The sequence below is a fragment of the Eretmochelys imbricata genome, chromosome 2, assembly GCF_965152235.1.
Source record: "Eretmochelys imbricata isolate rEreImb1 chromosome 2, rEreImb1.hap1, whole genome shotgun sequence".
NCBI classification, from domain to species: Eukaryota; Metazoa; Chordata; order Testudines; family Cheloniidae; genus Eretmochelys; species Eretmochelys imbricata.
The window spans coordinates 201,745,895-201,768,347 of record NC_135573.1 but is presented as its reverse complement, the minus strand read 5'-3'; the positions used below and the strand labels follow the sequence as shown (position 1 = coordinate 201,768,347).

At 43.1% G+C, this 22,453-nt stretch overlaps 1 protein-coding gene across 1 annotated transcript in view; it reads right to left on the bottom strand.

Annotated features, from left to right (window-relative positions):
• EFHB (EF-hand domain family member B) overlaps positions 1-22,453 on the bottom strand; it is a 43,237-nt gene that overhangs the window by 5,167 nt on the left and 15,617 nt on the right. The window contains exons 9-12 of the mRNA XM_077809312.1: positions 21,185-21,339; positions 17,317-17,524; positions 14,268-14,486; positions 13,494-13,675 (exon numbers count right to left, since the gene is read on the bottom strand). Coding sequence (XP_077665438.1) covers positions 13,494-13,675; positions 14,268-14,486; positions 17,317-17,524; positions 21,185-21,339 — 764 coding nt within the window. The remainder of the gene's footprint in view (positions 1-13,493; positions 13,676-14,267; positions 14,487-17,316; positions 17,525-21,184; positions 21,340-22,453) is intronic.

Below are 22,453 nucleotides of genomic sequence, written 5' to 3'. Positions count from 1 at the left end.
TGTCTTGCCTGAACCTCTATAAACTGAAGGGGGTTGACAGCCATCCTCCCATCCCACATTATCACTGGAGGCAAAGTCTGTATCCCCCCTCAGGAGATCATTTAGCCTCCATATTCATCTCAACCTTACCCCAGCTTGTTGATCATACTCTGCTCCTCCAGTTTTCTCACACCCCCTACTGCCTGGGTCAGATGAGTAACTAACTATAGCCCCCCCCCCCATTATTGCCACATCTACTTTCCCAACAGCCTCTATATTGGTGCTGTGGGGCACCCACTCCCTTTTTAGCTTCTTGCACATTTTACTACCACATCAGACTATTCTGGATTTATCCAGTTTTGGGGTCCCCTTCTTTTCTCTTGCTGCAACTCTTTCCCCTATGAGGGCAGTGCCTTTTTAATGTCCTGCTGTCCCATAGGCACAACTTACCAGCCCTGTCCTTGCTTTAGCATGAGGCAGAATATCAGCCAGAGTGACTACAGTATGTTTTGCATCTGCTGCGCAGAGTCACCCTTGCCATCATTGTTCCTGTAGGGGCAGGTCCTTTCAATGTGGCCTTCCCACCCACATGCATAGCTTGCTCTCAAATGGGACTCAAGCCTCCTGGCCCATAAACATCTTTTCCTTGCCTGGTACCTGCCACTACTAAGAGTTTCCCTTTGCAGAATCTCCCATCATGTACTACTGCTGCTGCTTCTCTACTGTCTCCGCCCATCTCTGCATGTCCAGCGACATCTCCTGATGTCTCTTTTGATTCACCAGAATCTGCAGGAGGACTAGTTAGGTTTGCTGCTGTTGATTGGCCACTTCCCAGAACTGAAGCAGGAAGCCTGGAAGTTGCTGCTATTCCTCCATACACCAGTTAAAGAGGGTAAACATTCCAGGGCTGAAGAGGACCCCACGGCCTTTTAGCTCCCTCTTTTCCCTCTTCCTTTAAAAAAAAAAAAAACACTCAGGACTGGCCTCACTCTCCCCTTGTATCAGGGCCCATTCAAATTGCCCGCATTCTCCACCATGTTTAACAAGGCAGGGCATTTCCACAGCATGTGAAGGAGTCACTGCTATGCCCATAGTCTCTCTTACGTGGTTTTATTGACCAAACTTAAGTCAAATCAACAAAAAAACAATTCCTCAACTCACCTGGGCTACAGCTCCCAGTCATTTCCCCCCCTTTAGTTCTCAGGTTCCTTCTGCCTCCCGTCTCAGGCGACTCTGGCAATCTTCCTGCTCCTGTTTCCCTGCCTCCCCACCCAGGAGATTGGCAGCTCTAACTCTCCAGGGATTCATATTCCCAGGGAACAGGCAGTGACAGCCCCATGCTACTCTCTCTGCCCCTTTCCTGATTGGCAGTCAGCCTGACTCACTCAACTACTCCCTCACCAGGTCTCTCTAAGCCCAGGTGCCCTCTTTTGAAGCTCAACAGGGGTCAGCTGAACCAATGGTCACAGGTGCATTGGCCCTGCTCACTCTTAAAGAGCCAGTGACATCTTCCCATCTTGAAAACCATCCCAGGCACAAAATCTGCTCACCTACCCTTTACTGTAATGGTCACATTGAATAAGTGAATGACATCTTATTTGCCAGTCAAAATAAACTCATTCACTCTAAGGGCCTGATTTGTAGCCCAATGAAAAGACTCCCAGTGCCCTTTGGAGTCAATGAAACAGGCTCTGATCCAGGACAGCACTAAAGCACATGCTTAAGTCCCAATGTGTTCAATAAAGTTAAACACATGCTTACAAGCTTTCCTGAACAGGAATCCTTTCTTGAATTGGGGTGTAGTGAGAACAATTTTTCAGTATGTTCTTAATCTATGCTGTTTTACTGGTTAGTAATCCTGTGTCCGCTTTGATTTCTTGTAATGAAGGCTAGAATTGTGGGTCATATTGTGTAACTGACTATTATTGACTATTATTAACTCCTCATTGATTTCAATATGGCTTTTTGCTCAAAAACAGATGGCATGATACAGTCCCAGATTTTTAAATTATAATTTCATTAGCCATTGCATGTTTGAGAAAAAATAAATTTCAATATCAAAATAAATTAAAAATTAAACAGAATTACTGAAATATGCAATGCACTGCATGAGTTCAGGATGATTTAATGCTCTATTGCTGTCTACTATGTTCTGCATAAACTGGATAGTCTATAATGGAGATTGACATTTCAGACTACATTATAACTTCAGAGAACAGTTTTGTCTAATGCATGATAAGTATAATGGGCTTATCAATGAAGCATAAATTCTATTTGCTGTTAGCTATATTCTGTGTACATGGATTTCCTGCTTCAGACAGATTATAAAATGTTAATATGCTCATGCACATGTAATTCTGACAAGTCATCTTTTATATCTGAGGCCTCTAATTAGCAGTATACCTTACTGTACAATACCTAACCACGCTCCAAGTGCACTTTCAAGCATGACTGAATACTGTATATAACCAGTGCCGGGTTAACCTTTCGTGGGCCCTGGCGCCAAACATATTTGTGGGCCCCCATATAGACGTTGTGGGCTCCAAGTGTGGGCCTGGTGTGGCAGTGCCACTGGTGCCAGTGCATACCCGGTGCTGAATCTCAGAGACATTTTTCATTTTGATCCCACAGCTCTGCATGACTAGATTCATTGCCATACACAGCTCCCTCAGCCCCCAGTTTTTATCATTAAGCTGTATGTCCATGTGGGTTTATCAGTGTCCCCAGTGAGCAGTAATTTCACAGTGATCGGGGAAACTCCCCACAGATTTATCTCCTTCCTGAGACCTTCTATAGCCATGAATCATAGAATATCAGGGTTGGAAGGGACCTCAGGAGGTCATCTAGTCCAACCCCCTGCTCAAAGCAGGGCCAATCCCCAACTAAATCATCCCAGCCACGGCTTTGTCAAGCCTGACCTTAAAAACTTCTAGGGAAGGAGATTCCACCACCTCCCTAAATAATGCATTCCAGTGCTTCACCACCCTCCTAGTGAAAAAGTTTTTCCTAATATCCAACCTAAACCTCCCCCACTGCAACTTGAGACCATTACTCCTTGTTCTGTCATCTGCTACCACTGAGAACAGTCTAGATCCATCTTCTTTGGAACCCCCTTTCAGGAAGTTGAAAGCAGCTATCAAATCCCCCCTCATTCTTCTCTTCTGCAGACTAAACAATCCCAGTTCCCTCAGCCTCTCTTCATAAGTCATGTGTTCCAGTCCCCTAATCATTTTTGTTGCCCTCCACTGGATGTTTTCCAATTTTTCCACATCCTTCTCGTAGTGTGGGGCCCAAAACTGGACACAGTACTCCAGATGAGACCTCACCAATGTCCAATAGAGGGGAACGATCACATCCCTCGATCTGCTGGCAGTGCCCCTACTTATACATCCCAAAATGCCATCGGCCTTCTTGGCATCAAGGGCAAACTGTTGACTCATATCCAGCTTCTCGTCCACTGTAACCCCCAGGTCCTTTTCTGCAGAACTGCTGCCTAGCCATTCAGTCCCTAGTCTTTAGCAGTGCATGGGAGACTTCCGTCCTAAGTGCAGGACTCTGCACTTGTTCTTGTTGAACCTCATCAGATTTCTTTTGGCCCAATCCTCTAATTTGTCTAGGTCCCTCTGTATCCTATCCCTACCCTTCAGCATATCTACCTCTCCTCCCAGTTTAGTGTCATCTGCAAACTTGCTGAGGGTGCAATCCACGCCATCCTTCAGATCATTAATGAAGATATTGAACAAAACCAGCCCGAGGACCAACCCTTGGGGTACTCCACTTGATACCGGCTGCCAACTAGACATGGAGCCATTGATCACTACCCGTTGAGCCTGACAATCTAGCCAGCTTTCTATCCACCTTATAGTCCATTCATCCAGCCCATACTTCTTTAACTTGCTGGCAAAAATACTGTGGGAGACCGTGTCAAAAGCTTTGCTAAAGTCACAGAACAACACGTCCACTGCTTTCCCCTCATCCACAGAGCCAGTTATCTCATCACAGAAGACAATTAGATTAGTCAGGCATGACTTGCCCTTGGTGAATCCATGCTGACTGTTCCTGATCATTTTCCTCTCCTCTAAGTGCTTCATGTCTCCATTACTACCCTATGTCGCCAGTCACTATATGTGGTTCTGGTCTCAGCTCAATAAAGTTTCACAGCCAACAGATACCTGATCAATTCTGACAAATCCCTCCCTCAGTGCCCATCCTACCGTTTGAGCAAGCCACTTGCAAACACCATTTCCCCAAAATGAGGACTTAGCCCCTAGAAACTGGAAGTCACCAGCCTTTCTCCATTTGCTTCCTTCTACATGCTAGTCTACTACCTGGTCACCACCATCTCTCCCCATGCTTGTTTCTTTTCTACTTTGGGCATACTCTCTAGCCAGCTGGGGCTATTCTCCCCCTGCAAGCCTCATCTGCTTCCTCTTTCCCTGCTCCCCTTGATATTCCTTTCTTACAGGTGACCTCTGTTCCTTGAGGTTAACTCCAACTTCTTTATCCGCTCCTAGCTTAATGGCCTCCAGTAGTCACAGAGCCACCTGCAACTTCTCTGTCTACAGCCCTGGGGCCAATTGCCAGAGATCAGCCTTCGATAGCTGCAGCTGCTAGCAAGGGAGGGGTGGCAATTCCAAGGCTGAGCATGCTTGAACCTTGCAATGGCAGAACTAGGGGTTCTAAATCCTCAGCGCTGGCCCTGCAGACTCTGGAGTTAGGTGCTTCTCTCCTCTAGTCTAGGCCATGGCTTTAAGTACCTGAGAGCCCATCACCTGCAGCAGAGACCATCAGTTCCCATGCACACCTCAGCTTGCACATAATCGTGCAGAAAGTGCAGCCTGAATGATTTTGGAGGCTGGGGTGCCAGGAGGTTCCCATCCCTGAGCAGCAGCTCTTCAACAAACTCAGATGGCCCCCCTCCGCTGTGGGACCAGGACCCTATGAAGACAGTGGAGTTACCCTATGTATAACCAGTTCTGTCCAAAGCCTGTTGAAGTAAGTGGGAGTCTTTTCATTGTCTTTAATGGGCTGCGTATAGAAGCAAAGGACCCCCATTCTATACTGCACTGGTTTACTAGTATAACAGGAAGGTCTCACATTACCTAATGAATAAGCAACACCTCCTACAGCACCTTACTTTTTCTGAGAGGCCTCCTGTCCAATTACTAAATGTAAACCTGAAAATATCTGGTCACATGGTTACAAAAGCCAGGCACTTCTGAATTCAGCAGGAATTTTGGATGTACACAGAACACAGACAGGACTGGTTCCCACGTGGTTACAGAACTGCAGTCAGGTGGAACAATTTTCAGCTTGTGTGATTGGAGGATCTCTGATCCATATTGTAAGACTGTCCTATATAAATGAGGAAAAGTTGAGGTGCCCTTGTTATTCTTTTCTTCCACTCTTCATTTCTGTGGGGAATTTGTCAATGCAATATCACTGTCTTCTTTTTAAACAAACAAAACTAAAAAAAAATAGAAATTCCAGTCCTAGTTAGCACTGGGAAGACCCCAGCATTTGTTGCTCAATTTTATCCTACTTTTTCTACAGCAAATTACAGTGGATCAGTATATTTGATTTTGGAGAAATGAAGTAACAGCTGCCCAAAATAAGCTTGAGCACTCCTGAATTTTGAGGGTGTTTAAATCTGGAAGGCATGTGCAAGATTCCCTTTCTGAATATTGGATAAATCTGCAAAGGAAAAGTCAATTTCTGCTTCCATGGCTCAGAAGTGGAAATCTTCCTGAGTGCCTGGTACTGTACCTAAAGCTGCCCAGGTCCTCTAGTAGAGCGTCCCCTCACGTACTTTTCATTTTAACTTCTCCTGGTGGGGTCCACATACCTCTCGTGCTAGGCTTCAGATAGAGAGGTGCACTGTCCATTCATTCCACCCAGTTCCTTCTCTGGGGGCTGCCAGGCAAGGTCACACCACACACCCCTAATCCAGTCTGGGGAAGTCTTCTGAGGGTGATATCTGGGCCAAAGCCTTCTAGTCCTTGGGCATACTTGTTCTCCATTCACAGTGCCACCCCCTTCTAGCAGCTAGCTCTCCATTCACAGCAAGCTGCGGTGCATGGGGTCTCAGCTTCCCACCCGCTTTCCTGTTGATAGCTGCTAAGGGAATGCTGGAAAATGTAGTTCCTTCCCTGCTCCAGGGCTGGCTCTCTAGGCAGGGAGCTGGCCAAGGAACCATAGTTCCCTGGGCTCCTTGGGTTCTCAGCTCCCAGCTGGATCCCTGCTGCTCTGAGGCTCCGCTCCTGCAGCGCTGCGAGAGGAGAGGAAGCGAGTGTTATGAGGCCCCTTCTGAGCTTGGGCCCGGCGCTATGGAGCCATTGATGCCATGGTAAATCCGGTCCAGTTATAATAAAATGACCAAGGGAGGGAAGGAGGTTGTCAAGTCCACTGCCTTAATTTTAGATTTGAATTTTATGTTTTGAGTTAGTATTATCTTAGAACTTTAATAGGCATCTGTTTAAAGTAATAAAATCAGCTCTTAATTTTTAACATTGCTGGCTTTAGAAAATACAAGAAAAGAAGTATTCAGTAATAAAACAGCACCAGATATTATAGAAGAAATAGTAGAAGATACACAAGTCATTGATAAATTAGATATACACACTGAGATGTTTAAGTGTGGGTGAGAGAAGGATGGGAGTCCTACCAGAATTAATGATTTTCTCTCATTTCTCATTGCCAGGACAAAAATGTAAATAAAAAATGTCTGAGTTTCTTCATACCCTTTGCATTAAATGTGAGGAATTCATTAAAAATACTGAAACATGTTAATATATTTTCAAAAATAACCAGCCTATTCCAATCATTTGGTTTTATAAAACACATACAACATATCCTATCACAATAAGTTCCTGCCCCATTCCTCTGCAAGTGCAAGAGGCCCAAAACACAGCTGAACTTACTTATTCAGTGGAACCCAACTGAATCTGCCACCTCTGTTTTTCTCTTCTCCCTTTTTCCCCCATTACCCTCTTTCACCTAGACTTTTTGTTCTGACAGCTGCAGATAGAAGCACCATGTTTGGTAGCAGAAGAGTTTACACCTTTATCCAGCTGCAGGGTGAATCTGAAGTGTTGACTGGACAATCTGAGTCCATTTCCCTCCATGGCCAGTGTGACGTTGGCAGACCAGGTACCAGCTCATGCCAAACCCCCTTGGCCTCAACAGAACATTGGCCAATACATAGCTAGAAACATGTCTGGCTCACCTATGTGTTAATATTATTAAAACAGAGCTTAAGTTTACAAGAATGTGTTTAGTGTTTAGACTTTGTGAAATGCTTGTAGGATGCTGCATATAGTAATCTCACTTATAACATCTGTACCCCATATTATAAGGTTATACTGAGTGTTTGCATTGTAAACCTCTGTAACTGTGTAACTCACCAAACATGAAATGTAAAATGCTGGCTTCCTTTAAAAGGGCTTAGGTTCTGCCCACCAAGAAGGCCCATTGAAGCCAAATGAGCTATTATGAAGCAACAAAGACTTTGTTAATTGAATTTCTCCTCCCCGCCCTACCATGAAGAACTCATCCATCAGCTTGAACTCCTGGAGGAAGGGAATAAAAATCCCCAACAAAAAGAAACCGGATCTTTATGCTGCTGCTGAGGGGCAAATATTTTTAAGCATAAGCAAGTCATCCCCAATTGCTTAGCTGGGTTAGCCATGGGGGGCATACAGAGCTTGCATATTACAGCAGCTTCTATTACCTTTTGGAACCTAAGACTGTAATTCCTGTGTGTATGTTTACCTGTTTTAACCTTGTAAATAATTCTCATTTCTTTTTCTTAGTTAATAACTCTTTAGTTAATTTATTACAGGATACAAGCATTGTCTTTGTTGTAAGATCTAAATGCAATTGACTTGGGGTAAGTGACTGGTCCTTTTGGACTGGGAGTAACCTGAGTATTGTGATTTTTGGTGTAAGGGACCACCTGTCACAAAGGCAAACTTATATTGTTAGCAGGATAGATTGGGGTACCCAAGGGGACTGTCTGTAACTCCACGTTAAGGCTGTTACAGTGCTTCTGGAGTTCACACGTGATAAATGGTTGGTGAAATCTAAGCATAGAACTCATAACCAATTTGGACTATGTGCTCTGCTTCTTAACAGTCTGCCCTGAGGTGGTGTGCACGCTCTTGAGCTACTCCAGACGGCTTGACAGCCAGCTCCTCGTGCAAAGTGCCTCTATATCTGTTGCTGATGCCAATGTTCCTGTCAGTAAGTCTGCCACTGAGAGGTGTATTAGCAAGTAGCAAGTGAGAACACAGCTTATTAATGGCAGAAGGCCAAGAATTGCTCTTATTTATTCTTATTACTATTTACAGTGCAGTGCCTGTCCCCATGGTAGAATGCACAGGTAAAGGCAGACCCACCAAGCTCAAGCACCTTCAGGGAAATACTGCAAAAGGGCATTGCACTTCTCAGGAAGGCCTCTGGGAGATGGGTGTCATGCTTGGAGCTGCTCTTTTATTTCAATAGGTATGAGGCAACTAGGTACTTTTGAAAATCCCGCTAGGTGCCTGAATACCTTAAAAATTCTAGCCCTAAGCCTCTTTTCAAGCCTTCTCTTCCTTATCTGGCAATCACAAGACTAGATTGTTTTGGATACACAGGCTGTTCAGCTTTAGCCTGATTAAATCAGTTTTCGCCATATTTTGGCTTATCGTAAATCTGATCATTCCAAACACCAATTGTTCAATCTTCAGTCAGAGTCAGACAAGTATCATTTATTCTACTTATTGATTACTGTAATTATCTTGTTCCCCATCTGTCTTGGGTGCCCTTACTCTAATACTTAGGGCTTGTCTACACTGGCACTCTACAGTGCTACAACTTTTTCGCTCAGGGGTGTGAAACAGTACCCCCCCTGAGCACTGCAAGTTTCAGAGCTGTAAAGTGCCAGTGTAGACGGTGCACCAGCGCTGGGAGCTGTGTTCCCAGCGCTGGTGGCTATTCCCCTCGTGGGGGTGTTTTTTTGATAGCGCTCGGAGAGCTCTCTACGCTGCGACTAAACAGACATGTTAAAACACTGCTGTGGGCAGCGCTTTGAAGTTGCTAGTGAAGACATGCCCTTAGAGTGAAACCTGTAGCAAGGTTGTGCTGTTTGAATGTTAAGATAAATTTTTTAAAAAAAATTATGAAGAGCTCAATCTTATCACTGGCAGTCAATGAGAATTTTTCTAGAATGCAACTATAAGGACTTTATAATTACAGTTTCAAATTTCTTTTAGTATTCCATGTAGACTCATATTAAAAAGTCAACAGCTGTTTTTAGACAAGATGCCCTATCGTTTAAAGAACAATGCAGAAAGCGCTATTTTTGCTTATCTAAAAAGTCCAACAGCCAAGTGAAAAGTGCATATATATCTGAAATGCTTCTTTAGAATTTCAGTCAAGATTATTAACAAACAATTAAGAAACTATAAATAAAGGTGAGAGTACATGAACCAGATCTTCAGCTGGTATAAAAGTGTAGCTCCATTGTGTTCTACCCCAGAAGTGACTTCATTGGTGCTATGATGATTTACACAAGCTGAGGATCTGGCCCAGTATCTGTAATTTAAGGGCAAAAAAACCTTTTTTTCCCTTGGGTAAAATAAGCATTACAAACCTAGGGAATTCAGAGTTAAGGTTAAACTTAAAGGTAAACAACGGACATGTACAGTTAAAGCACCCACAGCTTTAATTCTTCTCTGTACCACCAGTCTCTACTTTTCCTTTCTTTCTTTCTTTTTTTTTTTTTTTTTAACTTTAAATCTTACACAAATGCTGGCTCATGTGATGGATGCTTTGCCTTCTTCAGTGTGATATGGGTTATTTAGGATCAAGGATTTTCTTAAGGCTTTAAGAAGTTCTCAACTACATCTTTGTCTGTATGAAATTCTCTCCTCTCGTCCTCTTTGTAATCTTTTTATTAACCTTTTTTCAAAATGTTTTTTTAGAAGTCTGCATTGCATGACTGAAGAAATCAGAAATGTTTTGAAGACATGATGGCCCTGATTCAGCAAAGCACTTAAGTATTTAAGTGGTTTGCTGAATTGGGACCTATACAGTACTTAATTTGTAATGAAAGAGGTGTCGGGGCTCCAGAAATTAGGTGCCAGGGCATAACCAATTTTTTTTACATTCATAACTGATGCAGCAAGCCCAGAGGTGCCAAGACTATGAACTGCCAAGCCTAGAGGTGCGGGGTCTCAGCCCTGGCAAGCCCTAGCATAAATTAAGCAATGGACTTATATTTGTACATCTTATACAGCAGGGGTCGGCAACCTATGGCACGCGTGCCAAAGACGACACACGAGCCAATATTTAATGGCACACTGCTGTCTACCGGGGACCCCAGCAGACAGCAGCGTGCCATTAAAAATCCTGCCCGGCCCGGCCCGCTCTTCTCCACTCCCCGCCCACCACTTTCTCCTTGCAGGGCAGGCAAGCTTCCCCCCCGCCTCTTCCCCCAGCGTGCTGGGTTCCTGCCCCTCCTTCTCTCCCTCCCTGCAGCCGATCAGCTGACTGCCCTTGCTACGGAGCGGAGCGGAGCGGGAGAGGGAAAAGTGGAGCCGCAGTGTGCTCTCTGCTCTGGGGACCTTGGGGAAGGGGGTGGAATCGGCATAAGCCCTCCAGCCCCCTGTAGTGAGCCGCTCAGGGCAGGGGGCTGGGAGGACCCCCATGACCCCAGCCCACACCCCCAGCCCTCTGCCCTGACCCCTGCACCCCCCTCACACACACTCAGCCCTCTGCCCTGACCCCTGCACCCCCCTCACACACCTCCAGCCCTCTGCCCTGATCCCTGCACCTCCCCACAACCCCAGCCTCTTGCCCTGACCCCTGCACCCCCGTCACACACACTCAGCCCTCTGCCCTGACCCCTGAACCCTCCACATACCCCAGCCCTCTGCCCTCACCCTTGCACCCCCACACTCCAGCCTCCTACCCTGACCCCTGCATCCCCCCACCACCCCAGCCCTGACTCCGGCACCCGGGCATACCCAGCCCCCCCTGCCCTGACTCCACCCCACACACATACCCAGCTCCCCCCACACCCCATGCCCTGACTCTTGCACCCCCCACATCCCCACCCCCACCCTGAGCACCAAACGGGAGCTCCCGCACACACACCCCCCACATTCCCACCTGCACCCCTCGCACCAAATGGGAGCGGCCTAGGTAAGTGTTCCACACCCAAACCTCCTGCCCCAACCCTGAGCCCCCTCCTTCATTCTAGCTCCTGGCCAGACCCTGCACCCCAACCCCCAGCCTGCTCCTTCACTCCCAGCCCTGTTCTCAGCGCACTCCCACCCTCATCTCAGTGCAGAGAGAGGAAGAGAATGGCTAGAACCAGGGAGAAGGTACCTAGTCTATGTGGACAGGGCCGAGACCCCAGACTGGCAGCAGGCTGAATGGGGCCGGCAGCCGGGACCCTGGCTGGCAGGAGCTGGCGGACGGAACCCCAGACTGGCAGCGGGCTGAGGTCCCGGCCGCCAGCCCCGCTCAGCCCACTGCTGGTCTGGGGTTCTGGCTGCTGACCCCTTGCCAGCTGGGGTCCCGGCTGCAGGCCCCACTCAGCCTGCTGCTGGCCTAGGTGAACGGAAGCCCAGGCCAGCAGCGGGCTGGCAGTGTAAAATCAGCATCTTAATTTAATTGTAAATGACGCTTCTTAAACATTTTGAAAACCTTGTTTACATACGACAATAGTTTAATTATATAATATAGAGACTTCTAGAGAGAGACCTTCTAAAAAATGTTAAAATGTATTATTGGCATGCAAAACCTTAAATTAAAGTGAATAAATGAAGATTCGGCACACTACTTCTAAAAGGTTGCTGACTCCTGTTGCACAGTATATCTGACATCATTTATTTCATGTAAGTGCTATATTGTCATTATCTGAGCCTAGGAGGTTTCGTATATGTAAAGACACGGTGGTTAAAATTTTCAAAATCACTTACGTGACTTAGGACACTATATCATTTAGGAGGCTAAGTCACATGACTTTAGGTGGCTCTTAGGAGCTTAAATCACTTAAGCACTTTTGAAAATTTTGCCATATATTTGTATTAACTAATACTTGAAAAATTAGTGGATCATAGAAACTTAAGCTCCAGTTCAACAAACCATCTCTGTTCAACAAAGCACTTAAGCACATTTTAAGTGCTTTGATGACTAGCAACAGATTTATATACCTGCTTATGTGCTTTGTTGAACTGGAGCCTTAATGAAGAATGTTGAATAATTACCTTCTTTATGCTATTGGTCTAATAAGAAATGTGAAAAGTACATATTTTTCATTGGACAGTGTATGGCTGTAAAGGAAGTTGGCACTTCTTCAAGAACCATATGATTAAGATTAAGGGATTTTAGTGTATGTGGTCCCAGATTAGTTTAAACTGATATGAAAAGATAAATTACGTCATTCATATTTTTTTCCGGGTGGATCGTCAAGGCACAGAGTTAAGGTTATTTTATCTCTATATTTGGCACTGGTATGACCACTGCTGGAATACTGTGTCCAGTTCTGGTGCCCACAATCCAAGGATGTTGATAAATTGGAAAGGGTTCAGAAAAAAGCCATGGGAATGATTAAAGGATTAAAAAGCCTGGGTTACAACGATAGACTCAAGGAGTTCCATCTATTTAGCTTAACAAAGAGAAGGTTAAGGGGTGACTTGATTGTAATCTACAAATACCTACATGGGGAACAAATATTTAATAATGGGCTCTTCAGTCTAGCAGAGAAAGGCATAACACGATCCAATGGCTGGAAGTTGAAGTTAGACAAATTCAGACCGGAAGTAAGGTCTCAATTTTTAACAGTGAGAGTAATTAATCCTTGGAACGCTTTCCCAAGGATCATGGTGGATTCTCCATCACAGAAATTCTTAAAATCAAGACTGGATGTTTTTCTAAAAGACATGCTCTAGGAATAATTTTCAGGAAGTTCTGTGGCCCGTGTTACACATGGCATCCGACTAGATGATCAAAATTGACCCTTCTGGCCTTGGAATCTATGAAAGGCTGTATGAGTGCCTTAGCAGTGCATTTCTTTGCCTTCACATGTTTGGATCTCTTAAGATTAACTTTAACTTCTGAATTTCCTGGGTTCATAATGCTTGTTTCCGTGATAATTAAAACATTCTTATAATTTTTTCATCCTTAAATTATTGGTATGTACTGTTAAAAACCATATCAATTTAACCTAATATTCTGTCTGCGAATATTAATATTGGGCACTTGTAAAATGCCAAATATTTCATCCACAGATCTCAGTGCTTTACAAATCATTATTAACCCCATTTTACAGATAGGGAAACTGAGGTACAGAAAGGTTACGTGACTCGCCAAATTACACGAGTCAATAATAAATCTGGGAATTTAACCCAGGTCTTTTGACTTTCGGTGTGGTATCCTATCTGCTTGATCACATAACCTCCCAGACCCATTCTGCAGGTGACCAGAGGTATCTAGAGAGAATCTTCAGAAGCAATGTACAGTACCTCTGCCTTTGATCTTGTCTTAAAAAAATCTCTCTCATATACTCCTTTCTCGCTGAAGACAGATGGACATAATAATGCATAAGCATTGGCTTCATCACCATAATTAGTTCTGTCACTGATGCGGCGAATACGAGGGGCAGGAATGTCTGAACGAATGGTTGGAACGCCGTATAATGGGTAACCTGTGGGGAAAAAAATCAATACATAACATAAAGAAATGAAAGAACTATGTTTGCAGCAGTAGCTCACACAGAAATAGCAGCTGTGTCATATAGTATTCCCCCAAACTAGGGAAGGGTGAACTACTTTGGATAAAATAAGAACTCACCTGAAATTCTGCCTGAAACTCAAGTCAAATCTTTTTTTATGAGGTTTTAAAAAAGAGATTTAATTTTCCTCCAACCCAGTTTTTACATGCTTCTACACATCATAGTTTCAGCTTTAACCAGAAGCATAAGTGTTTAAATACTGTAAGGAAGGTTATTGTTGCTTTATTTCCAACCAAGCGAATTTTATTAGAAATATCATAAAAAAACTGTTTCTCCTGAGACTTCCAGTATAATTTCTAGACCAAAGAGTTTAACATCCAAACTTTTGGGTGCTTATCCAAAATGAACCTCCAAACCTTAATCTTAAGCATATGAATCAAATTTGGTTTGATGCTGTTGGATAAATTAGATTTAGGTAGTGGACTATTCTATGTAATTAGCACATTTGCCAATACTTTCTAAAATTGCTTCTGATTTTGTCTTCACTAGCATTCACTGTACTTACAAGTTGCAGGGAGACCTCCTACAGTTGCATTGTACTGAGAAGAAGTTGTGCGATAATCAGCAAATACACGATCTGTTGGTCTTGTAAGAGTTTTTGGTGTCTTTTCTGAAGTTCCAGGTTCCTTTGGTACAAGATCTTCATCTTTCAACAGTGATCCATCATTTGTTTTTATTTCTGCATCTTCAGGTAGGAAAGGCTCAGAACCATCTGGCTTTTTCCCTATAAAATGTGAAGGTTATAAAATAGCCAAAATTATTAGATGCACACAACATAGTAAATATTTTAAGTAGTAAAAACAGTGACTTAAATCTACATTATTATTGATTACAAAATATTTAATATATAGATTACACATTTTCAAATGGTTCTGAGAGATTTTTAATCTCTCCTGCTTTACGGGATACATTTGCATAGCAAAATAAACTCTTCAAAAAATAAAAAGCCCTACTGTTCTGACTGAGATTTGCACCTGATATTGCATCTGGCTCTAATATTAACCCAGCTTTAAAAAGTGCTTATGATAAAATCAGAATCCCTGGACTTTTACAATCTCCAGTGTATCACTTCAAGGAAAAATAAAAACAAAACTTTCTCCAAGGATTTCTCCAGGTTGGAGGGAGGAGGGGAAGGAGAGAGAGGGAGATAAAAATATAATCTTTGGTGCAACCCACTTAAATAATAAAGTGCACATATGTGAAAAAGGGAAAAACAACAACCGTTACTTCTCATGTCTGACAGATTAAAATTAAGTTATTGTAATTTACCTTGATATAGCACAATGAGGCAGTGGTGGTCATGGAACTATTCTCTTCTATAGAGGTACTTATACTGTGTTCATCATCATAGTTTCTGAGCACAATCCAATAGAGCATTAAGCAACATGACTACACATTTCTCACACATTATTTGTTCTCTCATGCTGCGTATGGCTCCCTGATTCTTTGCTCCAGCACAGCTTAGAACAGTGGTTCTCAACCAGGGGTATGTGTACATATGGGGGTACACAGAGGTCTTTGGGGAGTACATCAACTCATCTAGATATTTTTTTACAACAGTCTACGTAAAAAGCACTAGCAAAGTCAGTACAAACTAAAATTTCATACAATGACTTGTTTATACTGCTCTATATACTATACACTGAAATGTAAGTACAGTATTTATATTCCCATTAATTTATTTTATAACTATATGGTAAAAATGAGAAAATGAACAATTTTTCAGTAATAGTGTGGCTGTGACACTGTTGTATTTTTATGTCTGATTTTGTAAACCAGTAGTTTTTAAGTGAGGTGAAACTTCCGGGTACACAAGATAAATCAGACTCCTGATAAGGGTACAGTAGTCTGGAAAGGCTGAGAGCCACAGGCTTAGAGCAATCTGAGGGCTGTACAGAACACAAGCCATATGAGGGCAGCTGAAGTGCATTGTATAGGACACTCTGACTGCTTCCACACCACCACTCTTTTTCTGTCCCTGTGTTGACCAGAGACATCAAAGTGGAAGATGATGAGCCATCTACACTGTACTATGCCAACTGGGGAACTCCCAAGTAGGCGCTTGTGGGAAGTCCCAGGTTTAAAATGGAGCCAGTGGCGCCATGGAGCCAGGCCCATGCTCAGAAGGGGCCCTGTTCTGCTCTGCTTGCACTGTGCCCTGAGACCCCACCAGCCTGCTGGCTCTCCCCCACCCTGCCCACCACTTGCTCCTTTTGGCCTGCCGGCCGGCCGAGAACTCCTCTCCACCCCCTGGCCGGACCCCAGTGCATCTCTGGCTCTGGGCAGTCTCTGCTTCCCATCCCCTGTGGAGCCCCACCTGTCTCCCCAGAGCTGAGCCGCCTGGGGCTGGTGTAGAAGCCTGGCCAGTCTTTGTCAGTTTGGGGTGAGGTGGAACAGTGGTGGGGTGGGCTTGGCTGGGCTCCTCCAGGCAAGCGGGTCCTGAGGGAGCCCGGCCAGGGCAGGCCCTGGCCTGGCTGGTCGTGCCACTCCTGAGGGGCTGGAGCGATTTCCCCACCCTGGGACCTGCCCTGGCTGCACTGCCGGCTCAGCCTGACAGACACAGTCACCTCCCAGTAGGGCCAGTGAGTGTGGCCAGGAGGCAGAGCGTGGGGGAGTGGGTCTCTGGGGGAGCCTGGGCGGGGGGACGCTGGGCTGTGAGGGGGTAGGGAAGATGTGTGTGTTGGAGCACTAGGGAGTGTGGGGTGCTGGGCAGTTGTGGTGGGGCTGTGTGCAGGGGGGCGCTGTGCATTTGTGGAACAGGTTGGGGGGGGGGCGCTGGGCATAGCGGGTCTGTGGTGCTCTGGCCATAGGGAGTTGCGGGGGTGTTCGTGTTGAAGGGGGGCTGTGTAGCACGACATGGGCCTGCCCCCGAGGGGAAGGGGCACGCTGGCAGCACAGGGCAGGGTGGGCCACTGTGCGTCTGACAACTGCCGGTTTGTAAATAGTGCCCTTGCACTGGGCTGGGTGGAGCAGGGCCTCCCCTGGCTGTTCCCTCGCTCTGGGGACTGACCTCCCTGAGCCATGCTCCATTGCCTCTATAAGGGCCCACAAACGGTTAATCTGGCCCTGCTTGTGGGTAGTTTGTGCTCTTTTTAGTCTGCTTGGGTAATATAAAGGGAGCTGAATGGACCAGAGAATCTAATATCTAAAGGACACATTGCCAGCTATCATAATTTCAAAACATGAAATTGTAGCAAGAGCTCACTGTTCAAATGGAAACATTACAGATGAATCCAGGTTTTTGCTAGCAAATGTAAACTTTTAACATTTTTCTTTAGCCATTTCCTTTTTGTTTTCCAATTTAACCCCCTTCCAAACTCTAGCAAATGGGGTTGGTAATTCCCAGTGGGGAATCCATTCATCCAGAACACAGATCAGAGGAGCCTCTTTGTAGCCATGCTCCACAATGTACTGGGGACCTGGAAGCACTGTGTGGGCTTCCATATTCTACTCCTCCTGTGCAGTATGTGTTCTGCTTCAGTCAGGGCCTTTTCCAGTGGCTGAGGAACAGACAGGATTATCCCCTAAGTGCTTTCTAGTACTAAATCACATACCTTTTGTAATTATGTTTTTTTCAAATTCTTCAACAGACATTTTGTCTTTCCAGTTAAGAAAGTTTACAAACTCCAGATAGTCAATCAGACCATCTTTATCCAAATCACAGTAATCAAATAAAGCATCCAGGAGTTCCTCATCTAGATCGATATTTAGCTGAAAACAAGACTTCCTCAGTTCTTCTTTGTCTATCCTCCCATCTCCGTTCTGTGACAAATAACACACAACAGTTATAATCACGAACACTGCATAAAGGGTGTTCAAACTATGGCCCATGGTCCGGAAACAGACAATAGGTCATAAATATGTAGCCAATCATATAATTTAAGAATATTCAGATTGAATCTTGGAATCATAGACATGTATGATTGGGGAGGGACCACAAGAGGTGATCAAGTTGAACCCCCTGTGCTGAGATAGGACTGATAAAAACCTAGACCACTCAAGACAAGTGTTTGTCCAACCTGTTCTTATAAACCTCCAGTGATGGGGATTCCACAACCTCTCTTGGAAGCCTCTACCAGAACTTAACTACCCTCAAAGTTAGTTTTTCCTAATATCTAACTTAAATCTACCCTGCTGCAGATTAAGCCCATTACTTCTTGTCCTACCTTCAGTGGACTTGGAAAACAATCAATCACCATCCTCTTTATAACAGCCCTTAACATATTTGAAGACTGTCATCAGGTCCCCTCTCAGTCTTCTCTTCCTCAGACTAAACATGACAAGTTTTTTTAACCTGTCTTTATAGGTCTGGCTTCCGAAGCTTTTTATCATTTTTGTTCTTTTCCTCTCAACTCTCTCCAGTTTATCTACATCATTCCCAAAGACAGAATCCAAAAATCCAGAGCAGTTTGGTAATTCACAACCTGAATTCACATGCATCAATGAAATAACTTTTTACTTAGATAATAAGGTAAATTGAAATTAAGAGCTAATGTCAATGTAACAGTGTACTGTGACAAGATGACAGTCTAATAATAAATGCTAAGGCAAAGATAAGATTTGGCATGCACAAGTTTACACCGCAGCAGAGCCACCATAATATTTCCATTGCAGGGGAGCTAGCCCCTTCTGCCCCACCCTAGTTCTGCCGCCTGCACCACTCTACACATTTTGTTCAATTCTACAATATTATGCAGCTCTCCTTCTGCACACACCCATTCACCAAACTACTCTGCCCCTCCCAACACTGTTAGTTGTGAATGGTTGTTGTAGCAGTTAGGTATGCTGGCAGATGGTAGTTTGGGAAAGTGGTTGCTGGAAGGCTGGTATCCTTAGCTGAGACAGAGTGTGACACATGGCTAGAAAGGGTTAAACATCCTGCAAAATAAATAACCTTCAAAATCAAAAGACATGTGGGGAGATAATGTTTGTGTTTTTGTGTATTTACATATATATGAGTAGGGTCAACAATGTAACCAATGGTCTCTGTCTATGCTATGTTCTGATAGTTCAGAGATCAAAAGAACATCCTAGCATTTAAATGAATTTTAAACATGGGATATCTCTGTATTCATCTCTCTTTGAAATGTACTGTGAATGGTGAAGGAACAAGCAAATTGCCTTATGTTAATTCGTAAGCTAAGTACTGGTGATGGACCTCCTTCAAAGTCATCCTAATTACCTTTTGTTCCCTGAGGAACTCCAATTTGTCAAAGAGAACATAACATTGTATAAAAAGTTTTACAGTAGTAGCCGTGTTAGTCTGTATCCGCAAAAAGAAAAGGAGGACTTGTGGCACCTTAGAGACTAACAAATTCATTCATCGGAATGAAGTGAGCTGTAGCTCACGAAAGCTTATGCTCAAATAAATTTGTTAGTCTCTAAGGTGCCACAAGTCCTCCTTTTCTTTTTATTGTATAAAAGATCCCTTGGGTCCTGATTTTGTCATCTCACATCTGCTTAAGGTTCATTGGGGGAAGTTTGAGTTGCAAGATTGAGGTCCCAGATATGCTGATACTCCCTGAATATGATATTTGGACATTAGACTATAACCTGTGAACTATTTCTGAAAGAACTCGTTGCAACTACAAAGCTCACCATCTTTATTATGAATATGAACCTCAATGAACTGAACACGTCTGTATGTATAATGATCTTTTAACCATATTCTCTCTCTCTTTTGTTTTTTAATAAATATTAGTTTAGTTAATAAGAATTGGCTGTTGCGTGTATTTGGGTATGATCTGAAATATTCAATAACCTTGGAGGTAATGTCTGATCCTTTGGGATTGGTAGAACCTTTTCTTTTATATGATGAAATAAGATTTTCAGGAATCTTCATCTTATTTGATATAGGTACCTGGATGGAGGCCTGTGGCTGGATCACTTTAAGGGAACTGTGTTGTTTGGACTTCTGAGTAACAAGTGAGGTAATAAAGAAGCTGTTTTATGCTGGCTTTGTAAATCTAAGTATTGGAATATCCACCAGCTTTTGGGGGATTGTCTGCCCCATTCTTTGCAGTTCACCCTAATTGAGTGATCTTAGCTGCCCCCCCTGGGACCCCGGTCACACAGAGTTATGGTTGTGGTGTGTGATTCGTGGTGTATGGTAGTTTTATTAATAGTAAGGTGTGAACCTGTGGGTGCAGGAGCAGAGAGTAGGTACTGTTAGGTGGCTTAACTTTTCGTTTCCTAACTCTTGTGGTTTTGTGTAAGGTATGTTATATGAGCAGCAACCTTAATTAAATAAGTTTGTGTGTATTCATTTTCTCTGGTTTTTTGGTTTTTTTTTTTTTTTTTCAAATCGAAAGTAGGGGTAGGTTAGGTACTTTGCTTGGGAGTGAGGGACACTGGGTGTTGGTAGAAGCATAGCTGATGCTGGTGAAGTGGAGGCAATGTTTCCCAGTGAATACAGCACTGGACTGAGAAGTAGGAGACCTAGGTTTTATTCCTGGCGCTACCACTGGCCTGCTGCAACACCTTGGCAAGTCACTTTGCTGCTCTGTGCCTCTGTTTCTCCAACTTTGAAATAGGAATAATGATCCTTACCTCATTTGTAAAGTGCTTTGAAATCTACTGACAAAAAGTGATATAGGAATTATTATCATCCTTTTTAGATTTTCTGTATATAAAATCTTTGTCCTTAGCTGCATGTGAAATATTATGTCAGCAGCTGCATATAAAACCTTCTCCATTGTAGAATAAAATCTGCCAAAAAAGTGTAGCTGTTGCCAGAGATGTGTCCTATGCAGAAGATATTATGTTAAAATAGAGACAATTTTGCCAATGCATAAGATTTTATGTTAGCTGCCTGAAGTTCTTCTTTATGATGAATAATGACAAAAATTGTTGATCCTCAAAAATTATTTTAACTACCCATTGTATAAGATTTACTGAAAATTCAGCTTTATTGTATGTTTGTGTGTTATATAATATTATTTTAAAGATACATAACAACAAAAAAGTGAGATTTCCCCAGATAAATTACAGACAGAGCCAATTTCAAACAGATTCTATTAAAAACGTCTGAAAAGAAACAAAAAAAATTACACAGAAAATTCAAAGGGCATAAAACTAATATGAAAGCTTCACACAGAAAGATCACCTACAAGTACAGAAAAACAGAAATGTATGCTCTATTTTAATTCCTTTTCAGAATGCAACCTCAACTTTAGAGTTGCAACCAACACTTCTGCAATAAAACCTACATACCATGCCACACCCTTGCGTATAGAGTGCATAGTAGAAAGGTTTGTCTCTCATGTTGTCCTATCATATTTTCAACTTATATTTAATTTTCATTACTATTCTATATACACTCATGGACACATCCATAACCTTGGAAAGTTAATATGTATCACACACACATATTATGCACACAAATTATGTGTATGTAAATTTGTATTCTCTCAGAACACTGACCTTGTCGTAATGCCTGAATGCTTCTAGTAATGTGCCAAAATTGTGGTAGTTAGCTTTCTTCAAATTCTGTCGAATTGCAGTGAAGACAGCTCTCTCTCGGTCTTTACCACGGAGAAACTCACTCGGAACCTTATTGTGAAGAAGATCACCAACTCCTACAAAATAAATAAACTCCTGTTGAGTTACACATTTATAGTAAGCTAAATTTTTCAAAAATGGATTCTAATTTTGGGGACCTCTTCTGATGTATGCTCAACTTGAGACTCCAAGGGCCTGATTTTCAGCGTTGCTGAGCACCCACAACTCTGTTTGATCCATCTAATTGCAAATGGGAAGACAGCTGGCCCTCAAGATGCTCTCCTTATTTACATGTGGTCCATGCCATGAAAAGGTTTGTATATTCCTGAGCTAGACTCTCACAACTCTATCTAGAACCTCCAAAAACTCCTAAAAAAGAGATGAGCATTACATGCTCTGAAAGTTAATAGATTCAGAAGTTGCACAAATTGCCAATGTCAAGGGACATGTACTATGGATGCCCTATCTCTAGCCCATTCTGTTCCAAAGGGGCAAAAATATTTTTAAGAACTATGGAAAATTCAACACAGTATTCCAGATGAGGATGTACCATTAATTTTTATAATTGCATCATAATATTTTCTGTATTATTCTCCATCCCATTCCTTAGGCATCCTAGAATTTGTTTGCTTTCTTGACCACTGCTGAACATGGAGCACAGGTTTTCAATGAGCTGTCCACAGTGATACTCAAGTCATTTTCCTAAGTTGATAAAGAAATTTAGAATCCATTATTATGTATGAGTTGTTCAAATTATCCCTCCAAATATCCATTACTTTCCATTTGCCAAGACTGAATTTCATTGGCCATGGTATTGCCCTGTAATTTAGCTTGTTTAGGTCCCTCTGAAGTTCCTCATAATACAAACACACTACAAACACTTATGCACTTGACTTCAGTGGACTACTCAAGGTAGTGAAGTTAAGCTTGTGATTAAGTGTTTGCAAAACTGGGGCCAATATTCTCTGTCCTTGACTATTTTAAATAATTGTGTGTTGTTTGAAAATGTTGCCACTTCAATGCTCCCCCCCTTTTCCAGATCTTTAATAAATATATTAAAACAACACCAGTTTTAGTATGGAATTATGAAGCACCTTGCTGTTAACTTTTTGCCATGACAAAAATTGTTTTCTCTCTCTTAGCTATTTTTTGATCCATGACAATACCTTGCCCCTCACACCATGACAACTT